Here is a 15,826-nt window from a genome sequence, read left to right on the forward strand (position 1 = left end):
TGAATAGAAACATGACTATTTCGTTAAAAAAAATACAAGAAAAAAACTAATCCATACTGTGATCAATAGCCAACTAATTATCTTTTAATCAAATACATTTTAAATGATATTAAATAAAACATAAACTTTGCTAATATTGAAAGGGCATTTTAATTAAAAAAAAAAAAAATTAACAGCTTTTTATTTTCAAACATCATAATCTTCTTTGTAAATATTTTTTTCACCCATAGCACTATCTCTTTCTTTCTTTTTTGTTAATTTAATATTTGCTATACTTGTCATTTAGGTTTGAAGACATAAAGCTAGACCAGAATTTAAGCTTTCATTTCCTGATATTTTCATCTAGATGTGTTCAACAACGTAAAACGTCACCCTTTGTTTGAACACTTCCCATTTTTTCCAATGATCACAAATATAGGAACATGCGACTGACAAGCCTCTGACTTGCTCATTAGGGAAAAATCCTGAATTTATATATTTCTGTAGCTGTTTTGTGAATGTATCCAAAGTGCAATGCACATAAAATTGAGTTGAATTGATTGGCAACAAGATGACAAATGTGATATTAGTTCTAGGCAAGGGAAAGTGGAAAAGGAGCCTAGTCCTGAAGGTCATAAAACAAGTCATAAATCCATGGTTGCAGAACCAACTGTTTTGTCATTACTGAAAAACAAAAAAAGACTTTTGATAAAGTTTAAAGCCTCTCTTTCTATCTTGTACAAATAACTAATCATTTTGGCTAGGCCTTTGCAGCCATAAGTTGTATATAAATGACAATTAATCTTTCTCAGGTTGAACAAGTGTCCATAAATTATGCAACCAGGACAGTAATTAATCATACTGGGTCAGGCCATTTGCTGTAATTAACCAGGATATAGATTATTGAGTGTTGTATTGCTGTCAGAATCATTGTAAAAAAGCTTAATTATTAACATGAAATTACACTTCATGGTGACTTGCCCAAATTGTGTAGGACAAATTGTGTTATTGCACACAATGACCCGACAATGGTAGCTCACACCTTTACACTGTGAAGTGTTTTAGGCATTAATCTTATCACACACAAATAGTGAGGGAAAGTGGCTGAAATGAGTCACTATTTAATTTAATAATCCACCCATAACTGTAGTGTGTGTGTTTTTGAGAGACTTGTACACATTTTCACTTTTTATAATCACATCATTTCAAATGCTCAAAATAATGTGTAGTACAAAAACGATCACAAACGTTTACAGCAACACTTTTGCATTCATATTAGGTACTAAAAAACAACAGGAAAATTTGAATTCATATATAAATACTTTATTAAAACAGAGAAATCCTCTAGAGTTTTGGATGGATAAAGATTCTAGTTTCATAGCACATGATCTGCAGGAAGATGTTTAGTAGCTGATCCCTCGCTGAGAGTTTGAAGTTGTTAATAAAAGATGAAGGTCCATCTACAACTCAGATGTATGAATTCTAATAATGATACATGATTACATCTTTTCATTTGGGTCCATTTCGTTCGTTTATGGTTCTACCTTTGTGCTCGTGACAAGAAAAAACCCTGTTATGTTGCGCAAAAGAAAAACCAAAATACTTTTAGGATGCTTTCCCTAATAATGTAAGAATAACAGAATATAAGACATAAGACTTTCATATTTACTCATCTGTTCAAACATTATTTGAAAGAGAACATTTCATTACTATTTAAAGGCATTTATCCATTAATCTTACAGCAGACGGATACATATAATTATTAGTCAAGATAAATACTACCAGTTTTGGTCCACATATCCATTGCATTTGTAATAAGCTGGAGTTATTCTTAGAGCTAGGATATTTGCTTACATGTCTGACCTCATAGATTTTTAGGCATTTATTCATTCTTGAAAAATGACTGGGATTGTCACCATGCAAGGAAGTGACATGAGTCACTATTAGCGTTGTTACAGTACAACATTTATTTAAAAATATTCATACATTACTCAAAACTGAATCATGCTCTTTCCACTCTGTCAATGTTTGTCACTGAATAAATTCAACTAAGAACCAGAGACAGGTGCAAAGGTGTGGCAGAACTTCATCTGATCCTATCTGTAGGTTTGCCTGATATCTCAGTGTTTATGTGGTGAGTGTGCCACCCACAGTGATGAAAGTGGAAAGATTGCTATGAGTGGAGGAAAGGCTTTAAGTCTGTTATGACATATTGACATACTGACATCAGGAACACTGATATGAGCCAAGTGTGTAGTGTTTCTGCCCTTACTGGAGACGTTTTATATCATAGATTGATTAAATACTATTGTGTTGTTATGGGGCCTCCACCCTGTTTCTCTGATCCCATAAATACAGAAATCACAGCAGTGACAGGGTACTTTACTGCAGGGTAAGTCACTTATTCTTATAATGAGAAAATAATGAGTTACTTATTAAGAGAAAATAAATTACAGCACATATATTATTATTATTATTAGTAGTAGTAGTAGTATTAATCATAATAATAATAATAATGATAATAATAATAATTAAAATGAGTTACCAAATGTTTATTTCACTTTTATTTTTCAAATGAAAAAGTCTTGTAGTAAGCCAACTTTTGGCTTTGTATCTAAATGCTGATTATTTCTGTTTAATACAAATCTTTGGGGGGATTTTATACATCATCCAGTTATAGATTTAATATTTAAAAAAAAAAAAGTGCTTTAGTACATGAACCTCACTTTTGAATTCTGAAAACATTTATCTTTTTATATCAAAGTTTGAAGGAACAGAAAAAGTATTTAAATAGAAAAAGTAAAAAAATGTGTTACAATATACATATTTTTGCATAAATATTCTTACATTTTTTCTTTAAAGCTTTCCTTTTTTGTGTTTTAAAACATTTTCTGATGTAGTTCAATAAATGTTTTTTCCATGTTTTTTTCGGTCATTTTCCATGTTTCAGAAAACCCTGTCATGATCATTTCAAAAAGCAAACAGAATATTGTTACTGAATTGTTTAATATGTTATCTGATGCAGGCCTGTTTTTCCAAAAAAGACAGAAGCTCACACAATGGCAAACTTCTGGACCGTACTTGTCCTTTTCTTCATGATAACTTTTACATCTAATGTCTCAGGTAAGTTTTTACAAATGACCCAGACAGTGTATTATTTACTGAGTCCTTTTACTGTGTTATCTTTTTATTTTGTGCTCCTTCTCTCTTTTATCTGTCATTCTTTTTTAACATTAACCAAACATTTGTTTTTTTTTTGTTCTTGAAACTTAGACACAAAGTGTCTTTAACCAAACATTTATGTTTATGTAGTATTAAGATTACCCTGAATATTGAAAATGTTTAGAAATGTGAATAAATAAATCTTATTTCCTTTAAACTGCTGTTCTTTCATCCTTCTGTCATGGAGTCTCTTTGCTAATATATCTGTGCTGTTCAGGTTTGGTGGTAGTCACTTCCTGTGATGCGTGCCATAAGCATGCCTCCTGTGCACCTGAATCTCCCCCTCAAGCTGATTCCGTCCCACCCACATTCACCTGCTCCTGCACTGAGGGTTACTCTGGCAATGGCATCACTTGCTATAACATCTCGGCTTGTAGCGCACCCGGGGCCTCCTGCTGTCCTGAGGGGTACCGCTGGTCTGAAAACGGCTGTATTGACATTGACGAGTGTTCTGGTGAGAAGAATCCCTGCAATGCTCCACTACTGTGTAAAAATAAACCCGGGTCTTTTGCCTGTCTGCCTCTGGATGCTTTACCTAAAGATACCATGCTAAATGTTGAGCAAGCCTCTACCCAGATAAGCTGTGGGGGTGAAGTGTGCAGCTCAGAACAGGACTGCATCACTGTAAATGGAGCTCAGCGCTGTGCCGATCCCTGCCAGCACTACACCATTTTGGACAATGCATGGCGTTCAACTGCCTCAAAGACAACTACATTACACTGTGATACAGGCATCAACTGGCAAGGCTGGTACAGGATGTACCTGGGTAATTCAAGTGTTCAGATGCCTGAGAGGTGCATCCAACCCAACACATGTGGCACAAATGCCCCTATCTGGCTCAAGACGCCCCCTCCGTCACCATCAGAAGGCGTGGTGCAGGCCACTGTGTGTGCAAGCTGGGTAACAGGCTGTTGTGGCATTGAATTCTCCATCGGGGTCAAAGCCTGCCCTGGAAACTACTATGTCTACAAGTTTGTCTCACCACCTCTGTGCTTCTTGGCATATGCAGCAGGTGAGCAAATGCAGATACAGGCCACCACCTTTGATTTCTAGCAATATAATTGTAAATATTTGAATATTACCTTGACCTGAATTATTAGCACTATTAAGACAATAGCAATGAAAATGATTATTTACATCTTTTGGGATGTTCTTAAGAACAGGAGTATGAGACACAAAGGTTCACGTATGACTAAATGACCCTGAACATCATCCCTGTAACATAAATGACATTTTAGATATTATTTTTTATGTAAATTCATTTAGTTTTGTTTTATTTCCATGTCCACTTTTAGAAATGAACTGCATAATTCTAAATGTTGAGTAAAGAGATTAGATGATAAATTGCTCATTAACGGTTGTTTAAATACAGGATTATTTTTATCACTCATCAACTCTATCTTAATCTCTTATTAGATGCCAATTCAACAGTGTGTGACACCTGCAAGACGGGAGAGTCCTGTATCAGTGCAGACAAGATCACCTGGACCTGCAAAGCTCAAGGTAACATCTTATCATCTGTAGATTGTGCTTGAAGGCACTTGTATGCAAGTGTCAGTCTTTTAAACCTGATGGGGCATCTACAGATGTGCGGTGGTGTGAGAAAATATGGGGACACTGAAAACAAGATATATTCAGTAGTTGCATCCTGGATCAGTTTTAGGGGCAAGATGGTACATAGGGGCAGACCTGCTAACCATATTTAAAGTTGTTCATATTGTAGTGTTAATACTCAGTTACTTACGAAGGAAAAGTAAACGTCTTCTTAATTAAATGAATTTCTTCCAAACTCTAAATACATCTGTATATATAAAATAAACTGCCTATAACTGTAATGTGTGTGCTCATCTGCAGCTCCGGACCCAGTGCGTCTCGCTGGTGGCAAGAACAGATGTGAGGGCAGGGTGGAGCTGTACCATAATGGTCAGTGGGGCACAGTGTGTGATGACGGCTGGAATATGAAGAATGCTGAGGTGGTGTGCAGGCAGATAGGTTGTGGAAGGGCCATTTCCGCACCCATAAATGCATTCTTCGGTCCCGGGACAGGTCCTATCTGGCTGGATAATACAGACTGCACAGGCACAGAGCCCTTCCTGGTAGACTGCAGGCACAATGGCTTTGAAAATCACAACTGTGGCCACCACGAGGATGCTGGAGTGATTTGTGAAGGTAGTTTTGTTTGTATGTGTGATTTTTCCGGGCTTTACTTGTATACCTTTAGAATGGTATAATTAAGTTAAATAACGTAAATGCCTTGCAGGTCTTACAGCAAATGTAAAGTAAAAGCTCTGTATGTATCTCTCACAGGTACATCCCCTGAGCTGGTGTGTAACAGGACAACAATGATACTGGTAATTCCAGACAATTTCACAGTCTCCAGATCCCTTGACCCTTCATCAGGGCACATGGCAGACCCAAGCTGCACAGCTGGGCTTGAGGTCAACGGCACGGTGTGGTACGAGGTGCAAAGCCAAGCGGGTGTGTGTGGAAATGTGCTGAGGGTAAGAACATGAATGTCAGTGTGTCACAGGCACTGGTGACCCCATACACTTAAAAAAGATAAAGAGCTGGATAATGACTTGTTAAGTGTTTAGAGGTTAAGTAGGTGGTAATTAGAAGTAATTTCTGGAACGTATTTTCCATATTGCAATTTAATGAACATAGCAACCTGATTAAATATATTTTATTAGGTTATATTTTAGTAGTTACAGTACTACAGGTAATACTTGGTGTTAAGTCCAATATGTGTTAGCTAATAACCCTTGGAAACACTGAGAGTAAAAAAGGGTTAGAAACAGCAGCACTGTCACCATGGTTTTTGTGAACTCTTCATAACAGCTCTTCAAATTCAGCTGCTTCACCCCAGTTAAATAGACATTTACATTTCTGGCATTTGGCAGAAGCCCTTATCCAGAGCAACTTACAATTCATTTTTTATACATCTGAGCAGTCGAGGGTTAGGGGCCATGATCAGGGGCCCAGCAGTGGCAGCTTGTTGGACCTGGTATTCAAACTAAGAACCTTTCAATCAGTAGTCCAACAGCTTAACCACTAAGCTAAAATATTTCTGTTTTTAGTGTGCACAGCACAATTTCTAAGTCCTGTTTATGTAGTAACTTTAGGTTTAACTATCAGGGATATTTTTTAGAGAATAAATCTTATGAATTTTGAATAAATAAACTCTGTAAATGTATCATATAGCTTTACCGATTCATGTGATTTTTGCTCTGTGAGGTTTATCCCTGACTGCCTGCTGGTGCTTTTGTATTAACACAAAAAAACACCTCCCTCTCAGCTCTGTTTTCACCTAGACAACAAAACACCAATAGTTTGCCTGTTGTATCTCTGTTTCAATCTGTGTAGAAGACATTATTTGTTCATCCTGATTAATGAATTATATGTATTTACATCCCTACATTGTATTTAAATTATTTTTGGTAATAATCACATACTTACCCATTAAGGCCTGAATAATTATGCACTACTAGACTTATCTACTAATTTTACTAACAATACTATGTTGTACTTTTTTTTGTGCCACAGACAAACAATACCCATGCAACCTACTCCAATATTTTATACCTCTACCCTGTAAATGTCTCTACGTTCGCACTGCCCACGGCATTCCCGTTCTCCTGCATTTACCCCCTGGACTCTCTCACAAGCATGGGTCTGGACCTGAATCCCTTTCTGCCGTACGTACACATCACACCGCCATACACTCTTCATTCTACTGATAACTAATTTAACCTACACTGTTTGCTGCAAAGAGATGAATTAAAATCTTGCATTTTATTTGATATTTAACCTGTTACTTGCTTTTTAAGTTTAAGGAATGTTTTATGTTCTGCCATGGCAGGGTGCAGGAGTTAGGTCTGGTTGGTGTCGGCCCCGGTGCCCAAGCCTCCATGTTCCTGTTCCACAACGACAACTTCACATCTCCGTACCCCCCCGGGCCTGTAACACTACCCGTCGGCACTCCACTCTATGTGGGAATGAGCGTGCAGGAGGTGGAGTCGACCCGCTTCAATGTGGTTATGGAGGAGTGCTATATCACAGAAACACCAGACGCCAATAGCACTGAGAGATATTATCTTATTCAAAATCGGTAAGATCTCTGCCCTGTTTAAATGTACACTTGCACATTCATGCAGATCATGTGGCAGCAGCACAATGCATAAAAGCATGCAGATGGTTGTTGGTACCCAATATATGAGTTTGAGTATTTATAAACTGCTGATCACCTTAGATTTTCACATAGACCTTCAGATCTGAGTCTGTCCATGATAGTGTCAGATTCCTGTTCTTGGCTGAAAGAAGCAAAACTTAATGTGGTTATCTGCTGTTGTATTTCATTCCCCTGAAGATATGATGTACTTTGTATGCTGAGATGCTTTTCTGCTCACCGCGGTTGTAAAGAGCGATTATTTAAGATCCTGTATACTTCCCGGCAGCTCAAACCAATCTGCCCATTTTCCTCTGACCTCTCTCTGACCACTCCTCCTCACTCAACTTTATCACTGTTGATATTTGCTAATGTGTGATTGTTTACTATAGAACTTGCTGTTTTTTCAGCCAGATTACATCTTTTATTTTCTGTATCTTTTCTTTCTGCCAGCTGTTCCAGTGACCCACGTAACGTGATAGTGAATGAGAACGGCATGTCTCAGACTGCACGTTTCACTGCTCTGCTTTTCCTGTATGAGGGCAACTATAACGAGATGTTTCTGCAGTGCCGCTTCAACCTGTGTGACAGGACAACAAACTCTTGCTCCACGGTAAATTTATACTGTATATCAAATATCATGTGTTTTGTTTGAGAGTAATTCAGGGCAAGTAACAGGGACTTTTTCAGACTTTTGAGACCAAAAAAAAAAACTGTAATAGCCTACTTTATATATACGCTCTCAGGGCTCCTGGGTGACATGACAGAAATGTGGTCACTCTAGTGTCAGGAGATCATGAGTTTAAGTCCTGACGATGCCACAACTAGCTGTGGTTGGGACCCAAGGAAGCGATACTGATGGGATGGAAGGGATGCCATTACTTTCTACCCCCTGTTGATCAGAGCAACACTAGACAATCATTAAAGTCTGTGAGCTCATGTATGTGGAATAGTTCAGCTGGTGCTTTCCTCCAGATGTGTTATGCTGCACATAAGTTGTTGAAAGAAAATATTGTGAACAAAAAAGTTTGAGGCTAGTGTGATGATTTCATCATGCAGTTTGTAAAACTGACAACTTGAAGTTTACCTTATTTGTTGCTTTAGTTTTGTAGCTCCAATGCAAAAGCAAAGACACAAGATTTTGACATTAATCACAACAAACTGAGATTTTAAGTTAAAAACTCACTTTGCGCTATTGTGTGCTTGCTTTCTTCAGAAGTGTCAGACCAGAGCCACTCGCTCCATCTCCAACCACATTTCTCTCACCGTCGGGCCAATTAACTGTAAGTCAAACAAAATGACACTTTAATCCTGCCTCACCCAGAATGTTCTGGCTTATCGAGTTTAATAATAGGCACATTCATGCGCTTAAGCAGTGGAATAGTTTCATTTTACCACATATTATTATTTTCTTTTAGGGACCAAAGGAGGACAGTAAAGCTGACCTACACTGGATCATCTTATTCATGTTAAATGTTCATGTTTCTGTGGATCAAAGTATGCTTGAAATATCAGGGACACATGTAAGTGTGTGATTAAGTAGGGGATACAGATTAATCTGCAGTGCTTTGGCACACAAGGGATGGAATTTGTAATGTTCCAATGTTGAATATTCAAATCATAAATAATTAGCCAAAGATATTATAACAATAATGTGTTTAAAACATGACCACATTGGTAAAAGATTATTCCTTACTTTTGTAGATTTACTTTTCTAAAATAAAAACCACGTAAATCCAAATAATGTAATGTCCACATAATGAACAGAATAATGTGAGAAAAGAGAGAAGAAAGCACTAATGCTAATGACAACATTCATATTTATGCCTCATTTCATATTTTCTAATATAATAAATGAATGGATTAAATACGCCAAGCGTGTTTTGTGTTTCTTAGCAACAGTTGTCAGATCAGGAAAATACTTTAAAGTTTTGTAGTGAGCTGTGACATCTTGATTAAAATAACAGTGCTCTATTTCTCGTTTCTTACACCCAGGCAAGTGCTCGATGTGGGTGGTGTTTACAGAGGGAGGGGAGTGAAAACCCACAACTTCAAAAAGAACACACTCAATGTGCATTTACGTAGTGGTTAAGTGGCTCTATAAAAAAGTCCAAAAGGTTTATTTTATTTTTTTTTCAAAGAGAGAGAGATAAAAAAAAAAAAAAAACCTAGCTCCAGATACAGAGAAATTGGAGCCCATCACTATAGTCCATTCAGATGCTTTCTAAAAGATTTCTGATGTTTTTTAATTGACACTACGTATTATAAGCTACAATATTATGAGTATGAAATGTCTAACTAGACTTAGAGCTCTTTATTAAGGGTTTTGGATGGTTAAGATGTTTAGCTTCCTGAAGGAAGGTTCGATGTGGAACATTTGCTAAAATCTCTGTTGTAAGATTGTATATAAAATCTTTAAAGTCTTAAGGGTGGGTGCTAGATGGAACCTCTTTTTAAACAATGCTTTCCACCAGAGAGTGTGGCTAAGCTTGGCAAATTAACCTTGATTTTGTTTGTACTCCCAAGCACTCTGAGCCACAACACAAAGGTGGTGCTAAAATTACTGCCAATTTCATGTAAATCTTTTCCAAATTATAAATAGAATTATGTCATTATCATCTCTGAGAAAAATGGCCATTGGAATGATCTGTGGAATACAGGTACAGGGTTAGCATCTGGCTGAATTGCTTAGTGCTTATTTACAACATTAAGTATGCAATTAGAAGCTTACACCCTGGATGAGACATCAGTTCAGCACAGTGCACCATAAACACACACGTTCACACACTTGTTTAAGTCTAGGCACAATTTAGAGTGGACAATCAGCCTACAAGCATTTTGGTCAGTTAGAGGAAATGGAAGAACAAGGAGGAAACACTCTGTGGTGGTGATACTACTTGGTGTGCCTTTGCTGCCTTGCTTATATTGAAACATGCTCAACTTTCATCTAGGATTATTTTTTAATCTAGTTCATTAATATAAACACAGTGACTTAGTGGTTAGCAGGTTTGTCTCACACCTCTGGTGTTTGGGGGGTTGAGTCCCTCCTCTGTGTTCTTCTCATAAAGCATGTTCTCCCCATGCTCTGGGGGTTTCCTTCCCCTGTCCAACGACATGTATAGTAGTCTGAATGGCCTTTAAAAATGGTCTATAGTGTGTGCGATTGTGCCCTTTAATAGGTTGGCACCCCTTCCATGGCGTCCCCTGCTTTGTGCCTCGAATCCCCTGAGCTAGAATCCAAGCTCCCTGTGATCTTGCATTGGATAACAAATTTCAAACATTTCAAACAATAAGTACACTGTTTTATGAATTGAGCCAGACCTACATAAGCAATCAACAACACAGACATTTAGGTATATGTACAAGTGTGTTAATAATATACTTTAGCTAAACCTTTTATTGCCTCTATGTGATTGAGTGTGTTTTGGGGGGAACTTATGTGTTAGCTAGCTTGGCTACAGACAATCCCACAATTTTTTAGTGTTACTTTACTGGGTTTTTTTTGTTTTGTTTTTTTTTACTGTTTTAGTTTCTAAGAACCTAGCCAATGAATGTGAGTTAAAATATGAGCTAATAACAAGATATGAAAAAAATAGACTCAGACTAAATGTTACCTCACTTGTCCACTAAAGGGAGACAAAAACAGCACACTGAGCAGCACCACTTCACTTTCTGTTAAAAAGATAACTTACACGAATACTTAAAATTCCTTTAAAAGCTAACCGTATTAATGTTACTGCTTTAGCCTGTAGGCAGTGTTAGTAATGTTGTGTCCTCCAAAGGATTAATAGACCCTTAAACTCCCTTTAAATCTTACATGGAATATTGACATATATAAAAGGTCCATTTAAATGTAGTTAGTGGGGTGATGTCACTCATTACTGAGTAATTTCAGTAATCCAGATTATTCTTAAATGACACGGCTAAACGTCGGGTGATGTGTCTCAACTGTTTCTAAAAACACACACTTGTAAAGCCTGGTCTGGTGTAAGAGACTGTAAAACACATTTATGCAGTTATGAAATGGTTAAAAAAGAAAGAAAGACTGTAATGGCACCGAGCAGAGAGAGTGCTGAGGGGGGGATACTGCTCTCAGCACAAACTGAAACAGGCAGTTTGCTTATTGCTGAAGAGCACATCAAGCACTTATTTCATGACACCACTAATTGTGGGTGCGGGTTCGAGCCAGCACCACTACTGTGTAATTACAGAAAAAGAGAGAAAGAAGGAGCGAGGAAGAAAGAGACAGCTTTTTTCGACAGATGCACAAACACTCAAACTTTCTTGCACATGTTCCCAATCTACGGTCATGTGGTGCTGGTCAGAGGATCACTGAGGTCAAATCCACATTGTTTAAAGGGTCATTTAAGGGCTTAAAAATGGCACTGATACAGAATGTGACGCTAGTACACACTATGATAAGAAATTACAGAGGTGTGAAGACAAGAAAACACACTGCTTGCGCCATGACTCACTTGACTGTAGACTTAAGATGGGTGTCTGAGCACTTCACAAAAAACAGTCAAAAATCTTGCCATATCATGGTCTATATTTGCCAGCATGAGAAAATTCTCATCTGACTGTCATGTCCTCCTCTCTACACCAAGAACTGATCCCTTCAACTATTTTGCACTTGTTCTTGCTCAATTAGTGAAAACCTTGTCTCGCTGCACTACACCAGTGTTCAGTCATCTCCATCACCATTAGTCTGATTAGATTCTGTAGGAATTAATGTGTTTCATTTAAAAATGACTGTCACACTTGAAATGCGCTAGTTAGAGGTCTTACCCCCAGGTGTTACAGCTGTGCTACCTTCAAGAGGATCGTCTTTTCTAACTTAATTTAGAGGACCTAGAGGAGGTGGTGTATCTTTAAAAGTCATTTAAAATACACCATTGTACTTTAAAGGGTACCCTTTAACATTTTTTTAAACTGCATAGTGATTCACAATATTGTCATGCAAACGAATGTCATTAGTTTGTCTGTGTCAGGCTTCTGTTTATATTTCCAACCTAGAATTCAGGAACATTGCTGCTCAACCATGTCCCTTTACTTTATAAGGCATACAAACCCCATACGGCATACAAAGTTTTCACTAAGTGGGTGAGGTTGGTTGGGGGAAACTGAAGGCTTGTCAGTGTTTCCATTGCAACTTGCAATTTACCTCACCGGTAACAGAGCACTCTAAAAATGACAAACTGTTCCGTTTAAGACCACAATCTCGGGAAAAAAGGTTAAGTATAGAACTGTAAACTTTTTTTGGCTTGTCCCTTTGGGGGAACCCTTTAAGGTTCATTGTTAAACCCTACAACAGAAGGTTCCACAAACCAGAAGGGTTCGAGGTAGATTCCCTTTAGGAATCCTGTTTAAGACCCAACTTTATTCTCTTTCATATGATTTATAAACTTCATTGGTTACCTATACTATACTGGCAAAATTTTTGGGACACCCCTCCAAATCATTGAATTCAGGTGTTGTTTTTCAGGGGTTGGGCTTGTTAGTTCCAGTGAAAGGAACTCTTAATACTCCAGCATACCAAGACATTTTGGACAATTTCATGATCCCAACTTTGTGGAAATAGTTTGGGGATGACCTCTTCCTGTTCCAACATGACTGAATGAAATAGAGCTGAGACTGCGAGCCAGTCCTTCTCATCCAGCATGAGTGTCTGACCTCACAAATGCACTTCTAGTGGAATGGTCAAAAATTCCCATAAACACACTCCTAAACCTTGTGGAAAGCCTTCCCAGAAGAGTTGAAGCCATTATAGCTGCAAAGGGTGGGACAACTCCATATTACATTCATGTGCATGTAAAGGGAGATGTCCCAGTTTTGGCCTGGCTCGCAGTCTCCGCTCTAATTCATCCTAAACTGTTCTATCAGGTTGAGGTCAGGACAGGTGCAGGCCAGTCAAGTTCCTCCACACCAAACTCACTCATCCATGTCTTTATGGACCTTGCTTTGTGCACTGGTTCACAGTCATGTTGGAACAGGAAGGGGTCATCCCCAAACTGTTCCCACAAAGTTAAGAGCATGAAATTGTCCAAAATATCTTGGTATGCTGAAGCATTAAGAGTTCTTTTCACTGGAAGTAGGGGGCCAAGCTCAACCCCTGAAAAACAACACGTGAATTCAATGATTTGGAGGGGTGTCCCAAGACTTTTGGCAATATAGTGTATCTTCTACTTATCAGGTTCAATATAATTTCCTTTGCATTTCTTCTAGGTATCTGAATGAGTTCCTCTATCTATATACATCAGTGTCAGGATCTCTTTTTTTTCCCCATTTTTGTGTTCTACCAGTTCCCACAAACCAGCCAGCTCTCCCTTACGATATGACAGCTACTATTACAGGGTAAACACTTGCTTCCTTTTAGACATATGAAACCAACCACATCTGTGTTTAAACTGCTGCTCAGGCTGCACCACAGGACAGAGTACCAACACTCATAAGAAAGTGCTATCTGCCTTCTTTCACATACCTGAGCTTGCAGATGCCCACAATAGGCTATTGTTTCTGTGACCGACAGAGAAAAGAGAGCATGACATCCCTCCAAGACAGCAAGACCAAATTTTGCTTCCTTGGCTTCTGGCCATGGATGGATGTGTTATCTTTAGATTTCAACTTGCACTCTCCTGACAGTAGAGTGAATAACGGAAATAATAAATGACAAATTTACGGCATGAACATTATTTACATGTGTATATTGTCTAATTATTAGATCCATAATTCTTTATATTCCTAAATTTTCCCCAAAAAAAAGTTTTTGATTTATAGAGGTTTGGATTATACACATCATCCACAAGCTCATTTTAAGTAACTCTGCCTTAAAGTCATCTGAGTCTGCTCTGCTTGTGGTTTGAAGATAAGAGCCTTCCATGGATGGCATGTCTTTTACCATTATAGTTCCCACAATGTGGAATTCTTAAAGCTTATTTCTACTCCCTGTGTTATCACTCTAGTAGTGTTGTTATTCTGCTATGGTAACTGCATTGTTTAACTGGAATTTTTCTTTTTTTTTCTGTGGCTGGTTTTTGAAATGTTTTTTTCTAAATCTAATCTAATTTAATCTAAATCATACTGCCTATTGTAAAGCAGCCTTATGTTCTGAAAGGTAATAATACATACAGCTAATATTTTATTAGATGTACTGTGTATTCAGCAGCATGTTGTAAGGTACTCACTAGTGTTTTTGTGTGCATGGTCTTTTCTACGTTAAAGTTTCTAAAACAGAAAGGATTTAATCACACCCTGAAAGGTATAGTAAAGTTCATGAGGTCCAATTATGTATCATAAATAAGTTTGTTGTGTTCCAAAGTAAAAGACACTAGTAAGATGTACTAAAGGATACTGACCAGTGAAAATGTACAATTTGATATCATTTATTTCTGGAAGTGTGCTGTACAGAATAAATTCAAAGACAAAAGAAACTGAAAAAAAAGCATGGGGTGGAGAAATAGATGGAAACCGAAGGAGGGAACAAGAATAGACAAGAAGTAGAGAGGGAGGGAGCGAGAAAGCCAGAGGGAGAGAAAACCAGATCCCAAAACCCTCACAAACCCTCAGTCAGACTCGCTGTGATAAAGCTCTGGCGCTTCCTCACAGGAGCTTCTTCTAACAGGTGAGTAGAACTCATCTCTCTCCTCTATCTCCTTAATCTCTCTTCATCTGCCTCATTTACTATTCTGCTTATTTGTCTCATCCTGTTTCAAAAACATCCACATGCACTTGTCAACCACTGTTTTTGCCATTTGTGAGTTGGCACTTGGCATGCTGTCTTGATTGAAGACAAATGTGCCACGGGTTTTAAGATGCAACCTGTTGTACTGTATATGAGACACAGTGCTGATATTTGCAGCATTAAATATCAAGCTGTGTCTCACACTGTCTGGAATAGTACATGGTGGTATTAGCTGATTTGTTTTTGATGAAGGGGGTTCCACTTTTAGTACTGTTCCCCCCATCCCCATCTCTCTTTCGCTCGCGCTCTCTCTCTCTCTCTCTCTCTACTGCTTTCTATTTGATTTCATGGTTGTTTTGCTACTGCTCCAATGCAATGCTGTAGTCTGATTCTCACCCTTGGGAGTTTTCTGGAAGTGTAGAGAAATATTTGGATTGCTAATTATAAGTCAGTGACTGGAAAATGCAATGTGAGTGTTTTATGGTTTTGTGGGAGTGTGCAGCATGATCTAGACCAGCATCATAACATCCACAGAGCACTCCAGGTTTAAAAGAAAGTCTAAATCCATTATAACACATCTTTATCTTTACCTGTATAGATCACCTGTAATTGCTTCTGGAGATGTTAAGATAAATAAGAAGATAGAATTGTTGCAGTGGAGGGTTTTTACTCATCCTGATGTCTAAACCTAAATTCTAACCTATATATGATTATATGTTGACATATCATGGTCTCTGAATGACAGGAAGTCAACTCAACTAACTATTGTTTACAAACGT

General features: G+C 37.9%; 2 protein-coding genes across 2 annotated transcripts in view; both read left to right on the forward strand.

Moving 5' to 3' along the window:
• The first annotated feature begins 3,009 nt into the window (after positions 1 to 3,009).
• Positions 3,010 to 9,170, forward strand: LOC131347806 (uromodulin-like). Its single transcript, XM_058382196.1, has 10 exons — positions 3,010 to 3,102; positions 3,419 to 4,213; positions 4,618 to 4,704; positions 5,056 to 5,370; positions 5,509 to 5,702; positions 6,745 to 6,896; positions 7,061 to 7,309; positions 7,820 to 7,979; positions 8,583 to 8,649; positions 8,785 to 9,170. The coding sequence occupies exons 1-10, from the start codon at positions 3,039 to 3,041 to the stop codon at positions 8,802 to 8,804; spliced, it is 2,103 nt and encodes a 700-aa protein (XP_058238179.1). The 5' UTR covers positions 3,010 to 3,038; the 3' UTR covers positions 8,805 to 9,170.
• Positions 9,171 to 14,878: 5,708 nt separating this feature from the next.
• The window catches only part of LOC131347704 (lysyl oxidase homolog 4), a 31,850-nt gene continuing 30,902 nt past the window's right edge, over positions 14,879 to 15,826 (forward strand). Inside the window, exon 1 of the mRNA XM_058382044.1 lies at positions 14,879 to 14,987. The gene's annotated coding sequence lies outside the window, so the exon portion shown is untranslated. The remainder of the gene's footprint in view (positions 14,988 to 15,826) is intronic.

This window comes from Hemibagrus wyckioides, linkage group LG27 (assembly GCF_019097595.1).
Source record: "Hemibagrus wyckioides isolate EC202008001 linkage group LG27, SWU_Hwy_1.0, whole genome shotgun sequence".
Classification (NCBI taxonomy): domain Eukaryota; kingdom Metazoa; phylum Chordata; class Actinopteri; order Siluriformes; family Bagridae; genus Hemibagrus; species Hemibagrus wyckioides.

What these genes read in the sequence shown, in the direction of transcription:
- LOC131347806 (XM_058382196.1), top strand. Translation starts at nt 3,039, where the DNA reads ATGGCAAACTTCTGGACCGTACTTGTCCTTTTCTTCATGATAACTTTT. An exon ending in CAACAAACTCTTGCTCCACG is followed by an intron (nt 7,980 to 8,582) that starts GTAAATTTATAC and finishes TGCTTTCTTCAG; the next exon opens with AAGTGTCAGACCAGAGCCAC. An exon ending in CACCGTCGGGCCAATTAACT is followed by an intron (nt 8,650 to 8,784) that starts GTAAGTCAAACA and finishes ATTTTCTTTTAG; the next exon opens with GGACCAAAGGAGGACAGTAA.